Below are 25,307 nucleotides of genomic sequence, written 5' to 3'. Positions count from 1 at the left end.
TTGGATACAAGAATATGTCAGTATATAAAAAGAGGTTCAAATATCAGAGAGCTTCACACATTTTGAAAGAAATTGTGCAATAATTGTCTATTTAGGGACTTGTCTCTGGGGCAGTTCTCCTATGAGCATAACTTTGTACATTATTAACCCCCAAAAAGTGCATTTTAGTAACTTAGAGTAGTAATATTTACACTTAAGGTACTACTATGAAGATAGGTAAATAAGGTACAAAGATGTCGCCCAGTGACAAGCTGCTGTACCCAGTGTTCAAAGTGGGTCAGCAGCACACACTTCTATATTTTTATCTATAGCGTACCCACACGTTCTTGTGTACCGGCACTTTTCACGTGCCATTACTCGGACTGCCCTGAAACACGATTTCAACCTACAGCACTGGCTGTATACAAAGTGTGATGATGTTGCGTTTCAGCAGTTTTTAGAAGATGTGTCTGCAACCACAGTGCAAAGCAAACTGTAGGACCCAGTCAGACACTTATTTCAGATATTTAAAAGTACTATTTTTATATTACTTTTAAATATGCCTCTAGTAAATGGTATTATTATTCACAACACTGAAAACATCTGGCTTTACGTGTTGGGGAATCCAAATAGTAATTTTAAAGAGGTGTGTGTGCTAGCAAAGATGTTGTCAGACACTGTAATCTGCTCTGGTCCTATTAAAAAGGGTGGTGAATATGTGAATGCTGTCAAGAGAATACAGTAAAACAGCATTCAGAGATAGCGTAATTGCAATAATTTGTGATGTAGACCTGGCCTATTGAAGACAGAAAGACTCCATCTCCTAAGGGAAGGTGCCACTCTTAAATTTGTTAAATCATCTAATAGTATCTAGGCCTATCTGACTCACTGGGCCTCAGGCCAGGAAGCAGACAGGCTTAAGCGACCGTCTGTTAGCTGCCTTAATACAGCACACAGTCTCATCACGTTGAGAGTGTGTTTGTTCTAACTCTTTATTAAGCTCAGCACACTAAGCTTATCTTAATCAGTATGCACCTCATTATCATTCCGGTAATTACAATTACTTCAACTAAAAATAGATTCACTAACAAAATGTCCACATCTCAATCCACTTTTATACCAAAAAAGCTACATAACAGTACCAAAACCATGTATGGTAGACCCTATATACAATATACCAAAGAGATGTAATTTGTTTCCTTGTTTTAAATTTAGTTATATCATGGCATGGTCACTATTAACCTAAAATGATGGCATGAATTAGTACATCATGGCCACACTCTCTGCTCTGCAAATAGTAAATTGAGGAATTAATTCTCAGGTGCTATACTCCACTAAACTTTAAAGCAGGGTATAAGGCTCAGATGTTTGGTATGAGGGAGAAAAAGTCATTCCACTGTAAAAAAAAATTTTTTTTAAATAAAATAAAAATCTGTTCACACAATAATAACAATACCTGTGCCAATGACTGTATGATTTCAGAAGACAAGCTGCTATATAAATCTAAAAATGCATCAGATATTTGTTGGAAGTCTTAAGTCTGGAAGAATCAGTTGGATAATTTGTAGTGTTTGAGATATTTTGAGTGAGATATGACATTATACAGTATATAGCTTATGCTGTTGTTGTCATTTAGCAAAAACTTTCAACCAATGTTACAAACAGTAGATGCAAGGTCTTTCTACAGCAAGCTGAGTTTAAATGCCATGATCAAAAACGCAATGGTGGAATCTCATGGATCAACCCTTGTTGTGTTTAAATCGTCAATATTTCCTTTAACAGTCCAGATCCAACACTCACCCAACACTATTTCAAATTGTATGTTCAAAAATCTGTGTGTGCTTTTGTTAAATACCTCTTTCACGGTAGCATCATCAAAAAATATCCATTTGGAAGACTTGCTGTGAAAAGCGAATGCTAGATAATGTCGACTAGAGTAACAGATCATTCCCACCAGGTGGAGATCTCTTTTCTTTGCATTTTCATCAGTGACTCTATAAAAAAGCTGAAGAATAAACAGAGAGAACAGTCAAACTGACATTTAAAACTCTCACAGTGAAGAAAATGAAAGACTGGAGATATTTTGAGGCAATAGACCTTATTCAGAGCAGCGCCATGACAGGTATGAAAGTGAGGCTGTGAGGGATAAACGTACCGTGTTTCCAATGGCATCCGCTGTAAAAAGCTCCTAGATTACTTACAATTTTCCACAGCTTATATTGTCGGGAGTTTTTTGTCAACTAAAATTTCTTGGAAAGATATTTTTCCAGTGTTTCATGAGCAGAACAAAACGAGAACACATTAAATAACAGTACAGCCCATTGAAGAGATGCATGTCTATCCCTCACAGCCTCGCTTTCATTCTCATTAAAAATCAAAGATGGCGCTGCCGTGAATAAGGCGTATGTGTCACATTTAGTCTACTACAGAACAGCAAACCCATCTACAGAATTTTTATGTCACAAAATCAAAATAACAGGTTAAACTGCCTCCAGCTCAGGGGGTTCAGACTGGATGGTTTTATCATATAGTGCCAAGGTTCATGATGTCTCCTCTAGTGTAGTGACCTAGACATTATGTGATATTGGCCTGCAGCACTCATATAAGACTGCTAAAGAGGAAACTGAGGTCTAGGATAGCAGAGGAGAGTATGGCAAAGTATGGCTGACTTTAGCGTCACATATTTGCAAGCAGCTATGTAGCATTTAAATGTATGCATGTAAACCTCTGGGCATGTGTTGATGCAAGTTAGAGCTAAACCCTCCAGGACAGAGTTTGGACACCCCTGATTTAACTAAATAAAAAAAGGGAATGAATTAGTCCAACATGGCCACGGTTGATTTAAAACGAGGGAACAAATTAGTACAACATGTTAGTACAACATGGCAATGCTTTAGTTAAAACAGGGAGAAAAAATAATATATCATGGCCACGAATTAAGAATGAATCACTTAAATTAAATGGCCATGATGTGCTTTTAAAACATTCTCAAAACATGTTTACTTACATGGATCAACAGGTTTTGCATAAATTTGTGGAGGTCATATCAGAAATTCTACATTCCTATTCATTTTTTTCATTTATCTTTAAGTAAATTACATAATTTCCAATTAAACATTTTTAAATCAATTAGAAAAATGCAAAAGAGAAACTTTGAGACTTTTGGACACTGCTCTAGAGCCTATAGTAGTTCCAGACACTACAAAAACCTAAAGGGGTAGTTCACTTTTCAAAAAACTTTTGCTGATAATTTACTCACCTCCATTTCATTTAATATGTCCATGTCTTTCTTTCTTCATTCGAAAAGAAATTAAGGTTTTTGATGAAAACATTCCAGCATTTTTTCACCATATAATGCACTTCAGTGGGAACCAAATGGTTCAAGGTCCAAAATACACTTTCAGTACAAACTGCAAACTGTTCAAAGGGCTTTAAACGATTCTAGACGATGAATAAGGGTCTTATCAAGCGAAAAGATCACTCATTTAAAAAAAATAACAAAGTTTAAGTTTTATAAGCTCAAATGCTTGCCTTGCTCTGTACTGCGATGCACGCTTGTGAATCTCCTGTTCGAACTCGTTCATCAAAATGAACAAATCTTTTTCCGAGTCAATTCGTTCGTTGAATGAACCAAATGACTCGTTGAACCAAATAAACCAAAAGATTTGTTCGAACAGGAGAGTCACAAACGTGCGTCACAGAACAGAGCAAGGCGAGCATTTGAGCTTATAAAACTTAAACTTTGTTATTTATTTATTAAATGATCAATCGTTTCGCTTGATAAGACCCTTATTCATCGTCTGGAATCGTTTAAAGCCCTTTGAACAGTTATTTTGTTATTTTGTTATTTTTGTTATTTTGTTATTTCAGTTATTTATTTCAGTTTATTTTGGACCTTGAACCGTTTGGTTCTGAATTGCATTATACAGTATGAAGAAAAATCCTGGAATGCTTTCATCAATTACCTTAATTTTTTTTCGACTGAAGAAAGAATGACATGGACATCTTGGATGACATGGGGGTGAGTAAATTTTCAGCAAAAGTTTTTTTCAAAAGTGAACTACTCCTCTAAGAGGATATTAGTAATAGTAATAATACATAATAGATGGTTAATTTTGAACTTGTATGCATATCACTCAGCTACAGTCGTGCAGAGAGATTTGAACCTCACCCCTGAAAGATTGAGGTTTGGGCCCAGAGAGCGGATGACATCTTCAGTGAGATCAGACTGTTCAGCATCCCACACAAAGCCAATGGTGACAATCTCTGGGCAGTTCATTAGCACACGTCGGATTTTTATCCTCTGCCCACAATTACTCTGCAATGCACAAGATAAAATTACAAATTACAGATCAAATTACACTGAGCAAAATGTCAAACAAAGGCATGCTGATGCAGTATAATAATACTGTTTAATTTGCAGTAACTGATCTACATGTACATGTAATCTAGATTACGTAATCACATTTTTTTAAAGTACTTGTAATTAAATAATATTATGTTTTTTAATTAATCGTTATCAGACAACAGTATGATTACATGATTACATATTATTCACACAATGGAAGTGTCACAATGATTTGGGTTTTGGTTCGTTTATGTTTTCATGTCTTTCAATTTGTAATTCACCTTTGGCTAAGCCCCGCCCCCCTTAGTTACTGTTGCTACATCCGTCAAACTTCATCTGCGCTCTGCGTGGCTTATGCTGTAACAGCTCTTCCTGCTGAAATGTTACCAAACTTTTATAAAGCAGCAAATAAAGTGTCCGATAGAAGTAGGCAAAAGGGGCTGCAATATGCGTTCGAAGACTATATTCAAGACATACAAACGCAAGATAGAGAAAAGGCATCCAAAATAGAGGCAAAAGCATAACGTTAGCGCTCACAGTCAAAAAATGAACCACCGCATTTCCTACTAATCGAGACAGAGGCTGGGACTAAAGACAGGGAGCAACACTGTTCATGCAAAGCTGGGTAGGTCTCTATTCACTGCTATCATCGTTATTACAAAGCAAACGGACTACACGAGTATAACGTTGTATTAGTAGCGTGTGCTAGCGTATCAACAACCGGTATGAGAACTGAAATCATAACGTAAAACATTATAAAACGGTCTAACTAGTATAACTTCACACTCACAGTAATGTTAGAAGTAAAAAAATATTGTTGATCTTTGCAGGGTTTAGCTGACTGAGGACGTCCACACAGTTTAATCAAAACACGACACTTGTCAGGATTTGACTTTGGTTTTGGGAAGGGAAAAAACCGACACCCCCCTCCAACCTCTCTGGGAAACGCGTATCTGTGATACAAATGCCCGAGGCACAACGTTTAACCATATTTTTGATAAAACTGCGATGGTAATAGCCTGCCGAGACCAAAAATATGAAGTAGTATGAAGCTGCAGACTCGAAGACCTGCATCTACAGTCTCACTAGTCCCGCATTCTCAGACCCCTCGTTTTTCGAACACAGCGCCTCCTATCAAATTGTATCGGATAAACATGTGAAGAACATGTGAAGAACTTAATGCTACGTTCCAGGCAGGTTCTCTTTCAAGCATACGTTTCGGTGTCTCACTATGGGATAAGCCCCTTCCGCGTATTCCTCAGAAGCCCTATTACATTACGCCAGCCCCAATTGGCTGGCAGACATGACGCTGTGTCTGGGAGTGGCTACCCCACCCCTCCGTATAAGAGGAGCGACACAGCGTCATTACGACATTCAAAAACCTCTTCTCGCTTCACACCAGAAGCCTTGAAGCCTTTGAAATTTTCTACGAACTCTTGGACGAACTACTGGCCACCACGGCGTTTTTCGTCTGGCTCCTTCGATTCGCATCCCAGCCGATTGCAAGGAGGATTGTTCGATTCTACGTTGGCTGCAGCAATGCAGACTATCCAGGCTAGTGGGGGAGATTCCGTGTGACTCTGTTCATGCGGGAACAAGATTTCATGCAAGGACACACACCAGGTCTGCTCTGCATGCCTCGGGCTGAAACACACTCAATTGGCGATCGAGAGTCCCGGCACGTGTGAACACTGCGCACGCTTCACCACGAAGAGTCTTCGTCGCAGGCTAGCACGCCAAGCTAGCCTGTCGGGCCAGGATCCCCTCATGACTCCTAGCCCTGCACAAGCTAACACTCCGCAGGTATCCATCCCTGTAGAACCGCCCACAACGGCAGCTCTATCCTGGAGTGAACAGCTCGACCCCTGGAGTATGCATGCCTCTCTCCAGTCTAAAGACGCGGTCGAATTCGAGGAAGAGGGACAATCGGACTTTTCGAACGTGAAAAGACCAGGTTGCCCTCCGAAACGGATTTGAATCCGATCACTCAAATCACTTGAGGACGTGGTCTGGGCCGTATTCCAGACAAAACTGGACAAGTGTAAATGCATCTGGTTGTTGAAAGCAGGCTATAGGTTATGTCATTAGTCATATATGACAACGCGCATCACCTCAGATGAGCAGCTGAGCGTCTATTCATAAAGCCAGCGCGCCGCAATCTATCGCAAATCAAAGTGAAAGTAAGTCGCAGACGCTTAACACTACCATCTTCATTAAAAGTAAAGAAATTAAATGATCTTACCAGGCAACCAGGGCTGTTGCCGCTCTCTCTTATTGCTGTCTTTGCTGATTTTGAAATTAGCCGATGATTAATAAAATGCAGCTCATATCTGTTGCTTTCGGTGACGTACACTTCATGAAATCTGTAGCCTATATAGCGCGGGAATTGAAGATCAGATTATATCCGTTTTGCAAAAACACATTTATGTGACCAGGATTAATGGAATCGTTTTGATAAATCAGATAGCTATCCGATCTGAGAAAACGCATTGTGGCCAGGTGTAAACAGCCCCAAAAGAGACCGGCGTGTAGTTCATTCCAAACCCCAACGCAAACTCCACGTGAGACAAAGAAAATACAACTTCTGTCTGTCCAGTGCCATTCGTCGGAATAAGACGAGAGTCAACATCAGGAAGGCTTTCAGCAAACGGAGAGATCTCCTCTCTAAGGCTCAAATGGGTCCTACACAAAGTAATAACTTATATTGTTCATGAACGTGTTTCCATAATTATACAATCATACTGTACGTGGATACAGTAAGCACATAACACAGCATTATGGAGATAGATGGAAACAAAAACCGAAGTTTTCTACTAGCCCTGTTTTCCCCTCACACACACATAAGTGTGTAATTTACTCGAATGCCTTTCCTTTCATATATTTTAAATGACCTGCAGATTTATAACTGTATTACCTCATTATGACTGTAACAAAAGATGTGTGCCGCACAGTGTGCGGCTGATTCTCCTTTGGTTATGAACAGCTCGTGCAAACGTGCGTGTATGTGTGTGTCATAGCTGTCAACCCTCCCGTTTTTTCCGGGTTTCTCACGTATTTTTACTCTTTTCCCGCTGTCTTCCCGTTTTAGTATTTTCCCGTAAAATATCCCGTATTTTTACTCTGATTGTGTGAGACGTACGAGCTCGGACTGATTCGGCTTGAAGTCGTTTATTCTCAGATGCGGCGCCGCGCGCGCTGGCCGGAGACACACTGGCTGTGTGGCGTGTCCGTTTTTATTTCGGTTCCCATGTTAACAGATTAGAGCTTGCACACTCCAGAAAACGCGTGCATGCTAGAAATAGAACTGACGCCTATTTTTTCACGCGACACGCAAGCGTGTTGAAAGCGTTTCCAGGCAAAAAAAATAAATAAATAAAAAATAGGAAACGATGTTTATTTTGTACTCGAATAGTCTACATTTTACATTTTGATGTTTGAAAGTCAAGGTTTTTACATAAATTCAGATATCAATGTAATTTAAACAAATAATAGCCTAATTATAATAATCGATTTATATTGCCATTAGTTTTGCCTATATAATTTAATGTCATATAACATATCAATAAAATATCTTTTCTTTTTCTTTTTTTTTCCATTTGTTTCTTATGCTCTTAACAATGATTACACAAAGAAGAAGAAAAAACTTTTGGAAAAAAACGTTCTGGGCCTCAGGAAAAGATGGGATATAAAGATGGGATAGGCTACAATAACAACAGAGTGTGTCTTCTGAGTGACGGTCCACCACCAGGCTAAATATAGGCTCTTTAAAACTACATAAAATGTGTAAATGTAATTAAAATAAACAGACAGCCCACTTCCCTATTTTGTGGGTTTTGGAAGATGTGATAACAGTTTCGTTGTAAAGGCAGGAGCAACACACCGCTAATCCAAATGTAGATTTTTTTTTTTTTAAATGACACTAGTTTCTAGGCTAGTTATTAACTCTTTAGACTTTTAAGGATTCGTGCTTTATTTTTAAAGTTTGTGGGTAAGAATCGTGTAAAAAAAAAATCCCTTATTTTGGGGAAGGATTCCGGGAAAACTCCCTTATTTTCAATGTTCAATGTTGACAGCTACACTGTAAAAAAAAATCCTAATTTCACAGAAAATAACTGTGATTTTTGACGACCATTTTCTTTCATTTTAAATTTTACACAAAACACTGTAAAATTACAAATAATATCTGGAAAATAAAAATGCAGCTGATATTTTAGGTATTGTTACATTAAAGAAAAAATTCCAGTCATTCACATTTTTTTACAGAAATTGATTGTATTTTTCATACAGCATTTTTCTGTTTTCTTAAATTACATCAACATTTATGTAAAAGTACAAATAGAATCTGTAATTAAATGGTAACAAAACAGTTAAATGATTACATGACTGTAGCTCAAAAAACTGTAACATTAAAGTAAAACATCATAAATTAAATAAACTGAAAAACACTGTTATTTACAGGTATTTCTTGCATTATTATGATCAAATACCTTCATTGTAAAAAAAAATCATAAAAAAATGGTCAAATGACTGGCAACAAAGGCTGCCAAACAAAAACCATAAAATTAAAGTAAAATTTAAAAATTTAAATAAACTGAAAAAACACTGTTATTTAAAGGTATTTCCTGAATTATTATGATCAAATACCGTCATTGTAAAAAAATCGTCAAAAAAGGGTCAATTGACTGGCAGCACAGGGTGCCAAACAAAAACCATAAAATTACAGTAAAAATATGTTAATTTAAATAAAAACTTGACATCACCACGATTGAGATCAGTGTTTGCTTTAGTTGAGCTCTTGACCTTTATTATATGCTATTAGTTTTACTCTGGCTGCTTTAATTATTTTTTTTTAACATACATTTGTTTTAGCATTGAAAGCGGGAGAAAATATCAGCTGATATTGGTCAGTTATTGGTAATGTTATAGTCATCATATGGTGACCTGATTCACTGATATGACAGAGAAATACCCGAGTGTATCTGTTGTGATTACATTATAAATAGGTGTACTTAAGTTTTAGATTAAATCTAGGATTGTCGTATTTTTCCCCATGAACCTTGTTATATTGAAACAATATTAATTAAGTGATTCATTTAGTGATGATTGAGCATTATTGAAGACACCTGGTGATAACAAGCAGAATCACTGAAGGAGAAAATCACAAATTGTAAGCCACCGTTATGGCGATCAGTGTTTGCTTTAGTTGGGCTCTCGGCACTTATACTTTCACTTTAAATTTTGTTTGTCTGCTGTTATTGATTTTTAACAGTCAAGTGAACAAAGAAAAGTGGGATCTGACAGAGTTGGTTATGTTTTGACATAATCATACTGGGATCTAAATGAAACCTATTCAAATGATTCGGTTTAGCTTGTTAGCAACAGTTTAGTGGTTCTGCAGCATATGATAATCTGTATTTTTCTTATAATCCAAAACATGTAATAAAAATTGTTCTGATCAAATCCCTTTATCTTTATTTAAAAAGATAAATAAATCTTGTGTATCTATAAAAGCCTGTGTATCTCAACCGTGGTGACAATAATAATCCTTGTTGCCACCAATCACAACTCATTCATGGCTCCCATCATGCATTGCGGTATGAATAAATTATGATCTGAATTGTCTATGTAATTTACTTTTCCTAATTGAATATTCTACTCGTCACCGTTGTTGAGAAGCATTGACTGAATCTTGATATATGTGTGTGCCTAAAAGACAGACTTTCTTTTTTGTACAACGTTTAAGAAATCCATTATATTATATCTCAAATTCTGGGTATTTATACAGAATCACAGTTATAATGTAACCAACAACATAAGTCACAAACATTAAGTTCAAATAATGATTGTCATAATATAACAAAAATTATTAGAAAATATTTTTTTTCTTTGTTCATCTGGCAGGTACAGCCAATTAAAATATAAAGTTTATAAAATAAGGGTCAAGAGCCCAACTAAAGCAAACACTCATCTCCATAACGGTGGCTTACAATTTTAGATTTTCTCCTTGTGATTCTGCTTTAGGTGTCTTCAATGATGCTCAATCATCACTCAATTAATCACTTAATTATCTCATTAACTTTAACACTCTTGAGTGTATACTCCTGTATCCCAGGAGTGTTAAATTAACACTGACTGGGTTTTTGCTGTGACGAAGAGCTGTAGTTAGCTGACAAGCTGAGCCATAGTGCATTAAAAATCAGGTGATATCACCAAGCATTCAATTACATGAAAAACATTACCATTAATAAGTGATCAGATCTTCTGAACTGAGATTCTCTTGGACTCCTACCATAACAAATATGTATCAATTATGACACTCAGTTAAAGCAACCAGAGAAATAGTAATGTTAAAAGCAAAGGGTCAAGAGCCCCACTAAAGCAAACACTGATCTCCATCTTGGTGACATCAACCTTTATTATTTTACATAAAAAATCAACTTCTAAACATCTGTCTCAGTAAGAATGTTAGTATGCAATAAATAAAGTCTGGATTGTTTCTGTATGGTGTGTTTTGTGGGTCACCATTGTGTTGAAGAGTAGAGCCTGTGCTTCAGTTCAGGATGAACAGAATAAAACTGATGAAATGCTGCATGTTCCTTTATTTAACTGACAGTAACTGTGTAGTTGCTGATGCAGTGATGTGTAGTGACAGTAAATCATACATCACCTACATGTTTCTTAATAAAACATTCAGGAAATATGTGAAATAATTGTTAAATAACTGTTCTGTTAAAGAGCTTACTGAAGATTTCTACTTTTGCATTTATTTAAATTAGGCTATTTTACATTCATTTTATGTTTTTTGTATGGCAGCCATTGCTGACAGTCATTGACTGTTTTTTACTATGAAGGTATTTGATGATAATAATGCATTGTTTTTACAGTTAGAGTGTTTGATCGTAATAATCCAGATAATAGCTGTAAAATAACAGTGTTTTTCTGTAAAACAACTTAATTTAAATTACGATATTTTACTTTATTTTTACGGTATTTGTTTGGCACCCTTTGCTGCCAGTTATTTGACCCTTTTTTATGATTTTATTTTTTACAGTGTATGGTGTGTGTGAGCGCGCACGCAGTTTCGCTTGTCGCCAGAGGGGGCGTAGTTCTGCAAAAACTCTGATACTTGCGTTTTGCTCCTTTAAGTGAACTGCAGCCAACAACTTATTGCTTACGAACCACATAACATACAAGATACTGAGCATAATTTAAGGCCCTGATGTGCTCATGGCAAAAAAGTTTAAATAAGGTAAAATGACACTGCTGTGACAGTATGATTATAAAATGCAATTGAGGCTATACAGTCCTGAGCAAAAATAAATAAATAAAAAAAGTAAAAAATGGCAAAATATTTAGTGGTCTTTTAACAGACTTGACCAGGAAATTAACAAGAATTTCACAAATACTGTAGATAATGTAACTTGGTAAACAGAATTGCCTTCCCCTTTGTTTTCTTTAAAAGTTTAAGCTGTTTTGGTAAACTTGCAGACAGCTTTTTATAGGAAGAAGAGTCCTTGTTGTTCCACTCCATGTTAAAGACTTCAGACAATTAATGAGAAGTTGAAAAATGTCTCCTAGTTTGTTTGAGTTTAATGCGAGTCTAAATATTAAGTACAGGGTTAAAATCTGGACTCTGACCAGGCCAAAACATGAGCCTGATGGACTTCTTCTTAACATACTTTTTGGTTGCCTGAAAATTGGGCAGGAGCATGGTCTTGATAAAAAAAAACATTTAGATAAAGACATTCTGCAATATATTTTTCTGAGACAAGAATGGCTTTTTAAGTAGTACATTTATAAACAACAAAGAAAGAGTGTTTTAATGCAAAATTATGCATTAGCCAATTTGATTAAAATAATGTCATCAGTGATATGTAATGAAATCTTTACATGCTTTAATTACAACTGTACTATGTTGGAATGGATGCATTAACACTAACTTAACATTAACTTAACAGAGGGGAAAAAAATACACTTTAAAAATAAGAGTTATTCAAAAATGTGGTGGAATCTAGTGTGCATGAAATTAGTTAAAAAGGAAACAAAAGTTGGCATACAGGGCAGTTGCGGAGATCTCCAATGGTGTTGGCTGCCTGCAGCAGTTCACCAAACATGTCTGAGCGCAGTCTGTCTGTCTTTTCCAAGATTCGCTCCACTTGTTGACTGACAAAAGAGCAAAAATTACAAAGAGGATCATTTCTGACACTGAACCACTCAAGACAGGGCAATAGTTTACTGCAGACTTTGCTCTTTTCCACTTAGTAATCCTTCAATGCAAACAATGTTGTTTTCGGTGAAGCTTTTAGCTATCAGTCAGAATTTTCAGTGAAGCTATTTCTATCTGTGTCAGAATTTAACTTTTGTCTCTCCCAAAGAATGCATTCATGATGGTTAAAATGGATCAATTGGATCCTCACACTGGCACTATTCATACAAAAAAAAATAAAGAAACAAACATAAAATATTGTGATTTGATTGAAAAAGATTTGCTCTCCAGGAGAGGAATAAATTACAGGAGATTATTTCACTCACCAGAGGGCCGTGGAGGACACATAGTGCACAAGCTCAGTGAAAGGGAGGGGGTCTGATGATGCTCCACAACTACGACAAACAAACTACAGAGGGAAATAAACTTCTGTAAAGGTGGAGTGAGGTTTTTAAACAAAAAACTTTATGATTGAAAGACAAACATTTTTTAGAAAAAAGGGAAAAAACACCATAGTACCTGCTCATAGAGAGTCATGGCAAACTTCTGGTGAGTGATGCATGATTTGGAAGTACAAAATTCTGTGGATGAGTCAGAAACGATGTGCAGGTGTATCCTTTCTAGAATGTTCTCCTGTCTCCCAAAGTTTACAAAACAGATGCAAAAACAAAACAATAAAAGAAACAATGATCAGTGATGAATCAGTTATTCTTAGTTCTAGGCTGTTCTAATACTTATTCATGTTATTTTTAACAATCGTCGTTATTATTGGTGACATCAACCTACCATAAAGTCGGTCAAACAACACAAAACAGCTACTTAAAATGAAGCACATTAATGGCATCAAATAGATTAAAATTATTCACAGAAAGAAAAGGAAATTATTTTAGATCGCTCATGGAATAAGCAAATGGACAATGCATTTAAACCACATCCAACATTGATACCATAGAAAATTGTATAAGAACAATATATTCATACTATTTATGCCATTTACCATATTTCCCATTTAGTTTATCAAAATATTTAATCAAACAAGTGGACAGGAGTGGCATTACAAGTTAAAATAAATAAATAAATAAATAAATAAAGCCTGGTGGGTGAACTGTGCCTTTAATATCCCTTTAATTCTATTGTTCAACTTTTACTATACAATGCAAATCACTGGAAATACTTTTTATTTAAGGGATTATGCAGTTACATAAGTTATACAATATGCACTTACTATAGTAGTAATAGTAAATTATGCATAATTACAGGCAACCCTAAACCACCCCAAACCTTAACCTTATACTAATTAATTATTAGTACTCAGTAGGCTACTTCTCTGTTTAAGTACACTGTAACAACGTCACCTTAGAATAAAGTGTAACCCAAAAATGTAGGCAAGACACTGCAAAAACTTGCTTAGACCACTGATCAAATGAAATCAGTTGACATAGTGATGATATAAACCTCTTTGTCTTTGACCTTTCCACTTTTCTTGATTGGCTACCATGGTCAGGTAAAATCACAGATGCGCCATCAGGGTATTTAACCCTCTGGGGTCGGCTATCACGTCGGCGCGACAAGCTCTTTTTTTTCCTTATCAGTGCAAAAAAGACTCAAATTACTCTGTTGATTTTGATCTTACATACTGTGTTGTACATCCTAATATCCTGTTAAATGTCTATTTTTTATGCAAACTATGCAAATTTTGCCATCTCTCTGTCAGTGAAGTTCATTCTGAAACGTGTCCAAAAAACGAACCGTAAGGCACGAAAGATCTTTTTTTATGAAACAGGAATTCTCTTCTTTTAAATTAAGTAATTTATATAAAAAGCAGATATCCAAGAGAGAGACATGTCAGTCTTTTTCCTTTCAGCTAATTATAGCGTATAACGTGTTAATGTGACAACGCCCACTGCATGCGTTATTCAAGGGCAAATGTTGAGGCAAGCCATGAAAACGCCCCCATCAGCTGGATAAAACTGGTAGTTTCATTTCCAGGAGCAATGGATTCAGCTGACGTAGTAAGTTATTTATTCTTACTAAAAACGTGATTACACTGTTAGACCTTACCAGGTTTATTACAGTAAAATACTGGCAACAGGCCAAATTCTGACACTATCATACCATTTTCCATTAAAACAGTTATATACCGTAGAAAACAAAACTAGCCTACAGGAATATACTGTGAATTAACAGCTCTCAAAGTCAACACTCAGAGACTGTGTTCCTAATCACACCCTATACCCTCATTCACTGTCTATTCCCTACATTAGTTCACTAATATAGTCCACTTGAATGAAAAGAAGTGAGTGAATTGAGACACTGATGAACACCTGATAAACAGAATCACTGAAGCACAGAGAAACAAGAACTGAAAAAGAGAAACACAAGATCTACAACTGACTTCCAGCAACACTGAGTGTGAAAACAGTTTACAAACCAGTTTAACATTATTTATTTCATAAATGTACAAAAGTTCTTGTTGAGAATTAACAGAGATTTAATTAATAATAAAGTTTTTTGTCACCATAATGGAGATCAGTATTTGCTTTAGTAGGTCTCTTATCCCTGGACTTGTTACATTTATCTCTCTCTGACTGCTGTAACAGTGTGTTTTAAAACACATTTGTTGTAGCAAGAAAAAGTCAAGAGGAAGTTGATCTGGTGTTTTTGGCTTTTGTGATGATGTCATGATCATTCTGGATATGTCTGATTTTCAGATCTTTCCGGTTTATACTCTTAGAATAAATGGGTACTTAATATGAAACTTACATTAAGTTATGATTATAAAATAAATCTGAGAATCTACAACATGAAATCAATATGTTGGTTAATCATTTCTTCTGAATACTATTGTAATCACATAAAACATTTAAATAATATCCTGCTGAAGTCAGACACACACAGACATCAACAATTATAATATTCATCTCAACAACGGTAACATTCAAAAGTTTCATGCAGCAGTGCATGCTGGGTTACAGGATTGTTTAAAACTCCCAGCATGCACTGCTGCATGAATAAAAAAGAAATTGCCACCATTACTGAGATTAATGTGCTAAATTTTGATATCTTGGTGTTTCAACAACACTGTAGCGCTGTTTTGGTTTATGTATGATATGTTAAAAACAAATAGTCGTAATTAATTGCTGTGGTTTCACGGTGGTGGTAATGTAACACTTTTGGTTGAGATTGAAACTCTGAATGAGTGAAAATGAATTATTTAGTAAATGAACAGACCATATGATGATTGTCATATTTTGACAAATCAAATCATTACTAAACTGTATGTCTGCACAAGTGTGACTTGCACAAAACACAGCTCACAGCATCTAAAGAAAATCTCATGTTACAGCGTCAGCAGACCAACTAAAGCAAACACTGACTGATCTCTATGATGGTAACTTCAAGCCAAACATTTTTAATTAAACATCTCAACAACATCTTCTATAGATGTATGACAGAAATAAAGCCATACTGGTTAATAATAAGTGTAATAATGTGTAATGGCTGAAGTCAGTTGTAGTTCTTGTGTTTCTCTATTTTCTGTTCTTGATGTTCCTCTTTCCTTCAGTGATTCTGCTCGTTAACAGCAGGTGTTCATCACTAATGCTCAACAATCACTTACATATTCCCTTAATTATCTCACTGCAACACTGCATCAATGTTAATTTTTACTCTTTGTAGTGTGGATTTTCCTGTGGGGTTGAAAGGGTTAACATTGTAAGATAAAAATACACTCCCACAAAATGTATTTTAACAGTAATAAACTGTAAGTTATAAAACAGGTTTATACTGGCAACACTGTTGCCAGTAGTTTACTGTAAAATCTTGTTTTTTGGGTCACCGTTGTGCTGAAGAGTAGAGCCTGAGCGTCAGTCCAGGAGAAGATCTACAAACATTGATGATACGCTGCATGTTGCTTTATTTAAAAGGCACTGTCTGTGTTAGTTGCAGAATCCGGTGAAAATGTCTTTATTTACAAAAGTAAATTTTTGTTGTTTCTAATTAAATAAGTTCACAATAGTACCTTGCTCACATTATTAATGCATTATAAATTTAGTTGATTCTTTTAAGTTTGTTTCTGCAAGTGAAATTAGTTAACTCGAGTTTTAGTCCATTTTTACAGTAAATAACTGGCAACATTGTTGCCAGTTATTTACTGTAAAAATGCACTAAAGCTAATAAGTTTTATTTTTTTTTTTAGTTAACTCGAGTTTTAGTGCATTTTTACAGTAAATAACTGGCAACAGTGTTGCCAGTATTTTACTGTAAAAAAACCTGGTAAGGTCTAACAGTGTAGATTAGCCCCACAAAGCAGAACAAAGTGCTTTGTTCTAATCGCATTTTTGAATAGTGTCTGTAAACTGCACAAAGGTTGTTTAAATATGAATTGCATGTCCGCGTGTGAATGAATGAACGGCACAGAGGCGCGGAGGATGTTGTTTATGTATAACGCATCTTTTGTTCATTTACTCTTGCTACATTAGTAAATGTTATTTTTACATGAACACATCCAAACTATATTGCTATAGCTTAATGAGATTTGTTAGTTGTTATTAGTTTTGGATAGATTATAAAGTTTTTACTCTAAAATAGACATCAAATAAGCTTTTGTTAGACAGTTTCTGCTCATGTTAAATAAATAGAATGTTTTGTCAAAAATAAACAAATCAACTGTTATAGTGTTTGTTCCAGAGCAAGCTAGGCTTTATCAAAATAATGAATCCTTAACTCTGAAATATGTATGATAAAATTTATTGGCCTACTTTAAAAAATAATACTTTATAAGAGATTTATGGAAAAGGACAATTTTCTTTTTAAGATTAACTTTGAACCAATTCTATAGAATGGCCCATATAACCTATTTGAACAGGATTTGTTTCCAGGTATCACTAAAATTGTGCTTTTGACTTTCATTTTTATGTATATATATATATATATATATATATATATATATACTCGCCTAAAGGATTATTAGGAACACCTGTTCAATTATCTAATCCAGTGTTTCCCAACCCTGTTCCTGACGGCACACCAACACTGCGCACACCAACACTGCACGTATTCTTTGTCTCCCTTATCAAATACACCTGATTCAACTCATCAGCTCATAATCACATGGGTTAATGAGCTGATGAGTTCAATCAAGTGTGTTTGATTGATCTCCACTCCAAATAGGAAAAAGAGGCTACAGTTTGCAAGAGCTCACCAAAATTGGACAGTTGAAGACTGAAAAAATGTTGCCTGGTCTGATGAGTCTAAATTTCTGTTGAGACATTCAGATGGTAGAGTCAGAATATGGCGTAAACAAAATGAGAACATGGATCCAACATGCCTTGTTACCACTGTGCAGGCTGGTGTAATGCTGTGGGGAATGTTTTCTTGGCACACTTTAGGCCCCTTAGTGCCAGTTGGGCATCGCTTAAATGAGCCTGGTGGCTACTTCTAGCAGGATAATGTACCATGTCACAAAGCTCAAATTTCAAATTGGTTTCTTGAACATGACAATGAGTTCACTATACTAAAATGGCCCGCGCAGTTACCAGATCTCAACCCAATAGAGTGTCTTGGTGGAACGGGAGCTTCGTGTCCTGGATGTGCATCCCACAAATCTCCATCAACTGCAAGGCGCTATCCTATCATTAATATGGGCCAATATTTCTAAAGAATGCGTTCAGCACCTTGATGAATCAATGCCATGTAGAATTAAGGCAGTTCTGAAGGCGAAAGGGGGTCAAAAACAGAATTAGTATGGTGTTCCTAATAATCCTTTAGGTAAGTGTATACATATATTGTCCTTGTATTCTTTCTTGCCTGACACACCTGAATGAAAGGCTCATTATGCGGGTCTTTGTCTTCTCAGGTGAGAACCACCTAATTATTCATGATGAGGCTGTTGGGCCGTTCATGTCCATTCACATATTGCCTTTACAAACAAAAAAATGTTTTTTTCACAATTTAAAACAATCTATTGTTTTATGTGAATGATTAGGCAGTTTGATGCAAAATCTCTAGGTGACAACATTCCTTAGTCAAAAGTCTCATATTTAGTATGTGTTTTGTGGCCTTATTTCAGAAACTTTCATTTTTAATTTTGTCAATAACCATGCTTAAACAATATTCTCTCAAAAATACAAACATGTACTTATATGTTGTTCATATCTTATGGTAGCCTTGTTTATGCTAAATAGAGTGTAATTTAACCTGTGCCATTAATTTGTTTATAAGCAACTGAAAAAAACCCCCACAAATGTCAGGGCATGTCAAAACATCTCCAGGACCCCAAAAACAACTTAGACACCAGAGGGTTATGGGCACCTAAAGAGGACGTCATTAACCCCCAGGGGACGAAGGTGTATTTGGGGTCCTTGAGATGTTCTGACATGCCCTGACATTTGTACTTTTTTCAGTTGCTTATAAACATATTAATGGCACAGTTGAAATTACACTCTATTTAGCACAAACAGGGCTACCATCATATGTGAGCAACATGTATGTACATGTTTGTATGTACATACATGTTGAGTATGTACATAGGGTAAGAGTTTGTGCCTACATTTGAAATAGCGAACTCTTACCGGCCCTACGGCGTTTATTAAGTCTCAAAACTCGCGCACAGGATACGAGGGCAAAAAACAGTATACACGCGCTGAGTGCCATCCACTCGCGGGCGCGTTTCTGCACAGTGAGCATGAGCTACCTCCAATCAGGCCAAGAGTTAGTGGAAGAAACATTAGGTTCACACTTGCAAGCATACTGCTGTTTTGGCCCGCAGTGTTCTGATTTGCTTATTTCCTATTTACTTGTTTGGTGGAGGCAATCCAGAATTATTATTGGTGAAATTATAATCAGACACCCCCCACCCCCACAAAAATCTCTTCGGATCTGCACAATTCACACAAGTCACCCAAACTGATGTGAAAAAGCAGGTGGCGCCGAAAAGCGTTCTGTTTGCATCCTGTAGACAACAGACAAACAAACAGACAATTCACACACAGCTTGTAAACAAACTGAAGACAAATAAGCTGATGAAGTCCTTTCTAGAAGCCCTTATATACCCTGCTGGTGAACGTGTGATGTCACCTGACAGCGGTAGCCAATCAAGATAGGCATGTAGCACATGTGCTTCAGACACCGGCTAACAAGGAGCATTCCCATAGCATCAACTCCATGACACAATGTAGAGTTCACCTTTGAAAAGTAAATGGTAATATAAACAGATTTTATCTCTGAAGTCAGACATACAAAACACTCAGCTGCATCATCCATGAGGCCCAGCTGGAAGCGCTGCTCATCTTTAAAGGTCTCGGCCAGAGCGTGACGCAGGGTGTCTGATGGCAGAGCCCGCTCTCGACTCTGCTGGAACTGACAGAAAATGCTCTGTAAAAAGAAACAGCCAAATTAACCTCATGTAAAAACTCATCAATGGCGTACACACAATTCAGAATTGCAATAGTGTTCAGTGAAAAAGAGTATCAAAACGTTGTTGTAAGATATGCAAATCTGATTATGTGATAATGTGTGTCATGTTAACTTTGGTTGTCTAAGATACCCTAATTTGGTCAAAATTAGATCTTTATGTCACTATGAAATCAAAATTCACAAATATGTTTTATGGAATATCAATAAATTATTTAAATGTGCACATTAGTGCAGAACTTAGCAAACAACAATGATCTAACAATCCAAGATCCAATTAATTGATCCAATCAATTCCCGATGGACAAAATAATATCACACCCTAATTTTTTTGCCACCCTGATATACACTGATGGGCCAAAACATTATTACCAGTCACAGGTTAAGTGAATAGTGTTGATCCTCTCCTAATAAGGTCACATATTAAGGTCATTGGCAAACAATCAGTTCTCCAAATCAGTGTTGAACACATTGAACACATGGAATGGGCAAGAATAAAGATCTGACTGACTTTGAAAAGAGACAAATTGTTATGGCAAGGCAAATGGATCAAAGTATCTCAGTAATGGCAAGGCATGTGGATTGCTACTGGTAAACAGTATTTACCAACAGTGGTCAGAAAAGGGACAAACCACAAACTGGTGACAGGGTGTTGGGCGCCCAAGGCTCATAGATGCATGAGGGCAACAAAGGCTATCCCATTTGGTCAGAGCCAACAAATGTTCTACTTTGACACAAGTCACACAAAATTGTAATGATGGTTATGAGAGGAATGTGCCACAACACACAGTGCATGATACTCTGCTGCATATGGGGCTGCGTAGCCCCAGACCAATCAGAGTGTATCGGACAACCCCTGTCCATTGTCGAAAGCGCCTACAATGGGCACACTAGTGCCGGAATTAAACTTTGGAACAGTGGAAAATAGATTGCCTGGTCCGATGAGTGCCATTTTCTTTTACATCACGTGGACCTGGAAAAGTGATGGCACCATGATGCACTGTGGGAAAACAAAAGTGGAATGAGTGTGATACTCTGGGCAATATTCTACTGGGAAACCCTGGGTCCGGCCATTTATATGGATGTAAATTTGACACGTGCCACCTACAAACTCTGTAACAGAACAGGTACACCCATTCATGACATTGGTGTAAGTGGCCTGGTTGAAGTGGCCTCTTTTAGCAGGATAATGCATCCTGTCACATTGTACACATTGTTCAGGAATCAGACATTGTTGAGGAACATGATAAAGAGTTCAAGGGGTTGCCCTGATCTCAAAATTGTCCAAATCTCAATCCAATGTGCAATCGGCTGCAAAAGTCTCGGTGCCAGATACCACAGGACACCTTCAGGAGTCTTATAGAGTCCATCGGCACTGTTTTGACAGCACATGGAGGACCAAGAGCATATTAGGCAGGTGATCATAATGTTTTGGTTCCTCTGTGTATATCACAATTGGGAAGATGATTGCAATGCCAACTTTAAAAGGTACAATAAATACATGTTTACAAGTTGAGACAATTTTCATGTTGTTTTTAATGTTGTCTAGGTAGGAAAATCACTAGAATATGAGACATTTTAGCCTTCACATGCGCACCTTTAAAGCACAGAAAATACAGGCATCTCCCAAGCAGAAATGGCCAGATAGGTGTCGTATGCTCCTCCTGAAGATGTCAAGCTGCCAAAGAACCTGTAAGAAACTGGTCTTTATTTTGTTTATAATCAGCCTGTTACAGTGTAGGCTACCATGTAAACTGTTTGTTGCACCCTTAATACTGCTTAATTAAGAACTATTCTGCATATGGTTTATACAGGGTTTTCACAGTAGCGACATAGAAGAACTGTTTTGGTTCCCAAAAGAACCATACGGTGAACAGAATAAATCGAAAGAAACTTTTTACACTATAAAGATCCTATTTTGTAATAGTAAGGTTCCATGGATGATAAAAGCGCTTAATGGAACCACAGTTTGCTATAAAGACACCATGGGCCCTACTAACCTTCTGAAACGTAAGTATCAAGCGCGCAGTGCAAGTAACTTTGTGGGCGGGTCTTGGGCGCTGTTGCTATTTTACCGGCGTGATAAATGACTCTAGCGCCCGACGCAAGTTTAAAAGGGTCATATGTGTGGTTTGGGCGTAGGGCTGTCGCGGTTATGGAATTTCCCTTGAGGTAATGTTGAGATGCTCAATAGCGCAATATGCGGTATTACAGCCATTTATTTATTTATTTAATTTATATGTATTTGTTGCTATATAAATAAAGTTTACGATGTGGACAAAAACGAGGACATTTTCAGTAACCAATGTAACCGAAACTAAACAGCGTCTACAGTATATGCGCATTGAAAGACTTTCACTCAGCGCGCATATTGTTATGACAACGGACTTTGAGCGAGTCGTTCATTCAACGAACACGTTTAAAAAAGCTGATTCATTAAAAGAGATGTAAAGAAACAAGATGTTAATTATTTTTAACTTTGAGGTTCAACTTTTCAAGGCTCAGCTGAGCAGCAATGCGTCGCATGAGCAACGCTGAAGCTGATGCTTCGCTTATTAGAGGCCCATATAGCATTGATTCAATGCGTGACTAGCGCTGCTGCTGACGCACATTTATGGGAAAATACCCGTGAAGAGAACGTTAAAATGATGATGCGACAAATATTTCGCTTCCCTTTGACACGACAAGCTTTTCACGACTTCAAAGACAGACGCAGGTAATCGTTACCTGCGTCTCTCTCATTCACTGTCTGTGTGAAGCCTGTAGGCTACACATCACCATGATAAACAGTCTTGTTATCATTATGAACTTGTTTAACATTCAATAGACATGCATTAAGTTCAAAACAAGAAGGGTATAGCTTTATAAAAACAAACGTGAATATCGCGGTTGCTGCGGTTACGTGCAATCCTCTGCGGTTGACTTGTCAGAAGCGCGTAATACAATATTTACGTTACCGCGACAGCCCTATTTGGGCGTAATGTGAAATAAACCAATCAGAGCGTCATACCCTTTAAGAGCAGGTGCGCATGTTGCATGGCGGATTGTTATTATGGCAAATTTAGCAGGCGCGCGCATGGAGCGGTTCACAGCCGAGGAGACCAACGTTCTTGTCAGGGCAGTGAAAGACAGAAGTGACGTTCAAATCAGCGTCGGTCAAACATTATATACATATGTGTCTTGCCACTATTGATCAGTCATTACTACAATTAAATCTGAACAATTTGGGTAAATGTGTAAGCTAGATTTAGGCCTACATTTTTTACATATTCGTGGACACCACAATGATTTCCCTCATGTGTTAATATGTTTCCTTGTTATAATGTATGATTTGGCAAAATAAAAACTGCTGCATCTGTGTTGATGAGAGAATCAAAGTGTACTGTATGCGCATTGTGCACCCACTTTATAATGTCCAAGCTTGCACGCTTTAAATAGCATTATGAACAACGCGCAACGTGTCACTGACTTTAGACTAGTTTTTTTCTGGTCAGTGGCTGAATTGTTTTCTGGAACTGTAAAATAGCACTAGGGAATATTTGCACCGAAACGCCTCATTTTTGCGCCGACCCGCCGAGGGAGCACAAGTTCATTTCCTAGTTTACTGACGTGCGTCTGTGGAGGGAAAAGCCGGGGTGCAAAATAGGAATGATAAATGCGTCAGTGTACAAAGTTATTTGCGCCGGGTGCAAGATAGGGCTCTATTTCTTAAAAATACATCTGCTACTTACATCAGCTGCTTATATCAGCAACCCCATAACAGAAAATGTTTTATATTATCTATTAGTTAAATCATACATCTGCTCACGTTTTTAAAATAACTTTACTCACCTGCACAGCACTGTTAAGGAAGCAGCTGTTCTGGCCTGGCTCATTTAGAAGACCTTTGGTCAAAGCGAGAGAGATCATACTGCCCGGCTGGTAGGACTTGCCCAGCCCTGTTCCACTCAAGGCACCTGTACCTGTCCCAGCCATGTTGCCTCCAGGCTTTTTAAAAAGTTTGACCCATGCCATGAGGTTGGAGCCTGGCCCTCCCCAGCAAACAACCAGAGTCAATTACTGAAGGAACTTGAGGTTGATGCATTTGTTTTAGGCGACATTAGTGCCACAGTCCCTGTACCTGACAGAGAATGCCAACTTCACAAAAATTGCAAAATATACTGCACTGTATTTTTTTTTTTTTCAATGTGCAGGATTTTCAGTAGCTCTTCAAATAATGTGATAATGTGACTTTTAGCCACAAGATGCAGGACGTTGCTTTATCAGTCCAGCAGTTACTATGACAATGAGCACACTCTGTCTCCTCTGTATGTGAGGATTCATCTGCATCCAGGCACACTGGCAATAAGAGGATGGATGTAGATAGAAAAACAAATCCATTACTCTCCTCAGCATTTCCAGCAAAGTCAATGGAGGTCATTGAATGGGGTCATTCATAAAGGCTCCTCAGGATAGCCACTGAAGAAGATCACAGGCTAACAAAGGAAGACCTACAGAGAAGGAGAGACACACAGAGAAGAGGTTGGGGTACAGAAGGGGAGTGATATGGAAAACAAATGTTGTTAAATAGAAAGCTACTTTAGAATACTGTTTTACTGAACTCTGGTGCTATTATAATTAACATATTCAGCACAGTTGCCAACTATATTTCATTACAGGATGTTTTTTTTTAACTCTCTCACAATACAGTCATCTGAATTTATGAGACTATACACAACATACACAACATTTGGCAGTCGTGGTGGCCTAATGGTTACAGAGTCGAGTCAACTTGAAGGTTGCAGGTTTGATTCTCGGTCTGCAGAAAATGACTAAGGTGCCCTTGAGCAAGGCACCTAACCCCAAATCGTTCCCTGGGTGCCACAGCAAAATGGCTGCCAAATGCTCATTGCATTCGTGTCCATGGTTTGCTGTGTGTGTGTGTGTGTTCACTACTCACTGCAAATGTGTGAGCACTAACTTGAATAGGTGAAGAGGACAAATTCTTTTTCCGAGTCAATTCGTTCATTTCGTTCGTTGAATGAATCAAATGACACGAAAAAAGATTTGTTCATTTTGATAAACGAGTTTGAACAAGAGAGTCACGAATGCACATCACAGAACAGAGCAAGGCGACCATTTGACCTTATACAACTTAAACTTTTTCTTTAAATCAACAATCGTTTCACTTGATAAGACCCTTATTCATCGTCTGAAATTGTTTAAAGACCTTCGTACAGTTTGCAGTTTGCACTGAAACTGTCTTTTGGACCTTGAACCGCTTGGTTACCAGTAAAGTGCATTATATGGAGAAAAATCCTGGAATGTTTTCATCAAAAACCTTAATTTATTTTCGACTGAAGAAAGAATGACATGGATATC

At 37.2% G+C, this 25,307-nt stretch overlaps 1 protein-coding gene across 3 annotated transcripts in view; it reads right to left on the bottom strand.

Annotated features, from left to right (window-relative positions):
* usp53b (ubiquitin specific peptidase 53b) overlaps positions 1 to 25,307 on the bottom strand; it is a 57,588-nt gene that overhangs the window by 30,996 nt on the left and 1,285 nt on the right. For 2 of the 3 annotated variants that reach the window (XM_089132296.1, XM_039694150.2), the window contains exons 2-9: positions 23,778 to 24,436; positions 21,544 to 21,636; positions 19,773 to 19,907; positions 13,053 to 13,166; positions 12,860 to 12,942; positions 12,385 to 12,490; positions 4,151 to 4,297; positions 1,835 to 1,984 (exon numbers count right to left, since the gene is read on the bottom strand). In XM_089132296.1, coding sequence (XP_088988422.1) covers positions 1,835 to 1,984; positions 4,151 to 4,297; positions 12,385 to 12,490; positions 12,860 to 12,942; positions 13,053 to 13,166; positions 19,773 to 19,907; positions 21,544 to 21,636; positions 23,778 to 23,960 — 1,011 coding nt within the window. In that variant the 5' untranslated portion in view covers positions 23,961 to 24,436. Of the gene's footprint in view, positions 1 to 1,834; positions 1,985 to 4,150; positions 4,298 to 12,384; positions 12,491 to 12,859; positions 12,943 to 13,052; positions 13,167 to 19,772; positions 19,908 to 21,543; positions 21,647 to 23,777; positions 24,437 to 25,307 lie in introns of those variants that run through there. The other variant, XM_089132297.1, reaches the window with a different exon arrangement.

This window comes from Pimephales promelas, chromosome 6 (assembly GCF_988280905.1).
Source record: "Pimephales promelas chromosome 6, fPimPro1.hap1.1, whole genome shotgun sequence".
Lineage (NCBI taxonomy): Eukaryota > Metazoa > Chordata > Actinopteri > Cypriniformes > Leuciscidae > Pimephales > Pimephales promelas.
This window is presented reverse-complemented; position numbering and strand designations above follow the sequence as displayed.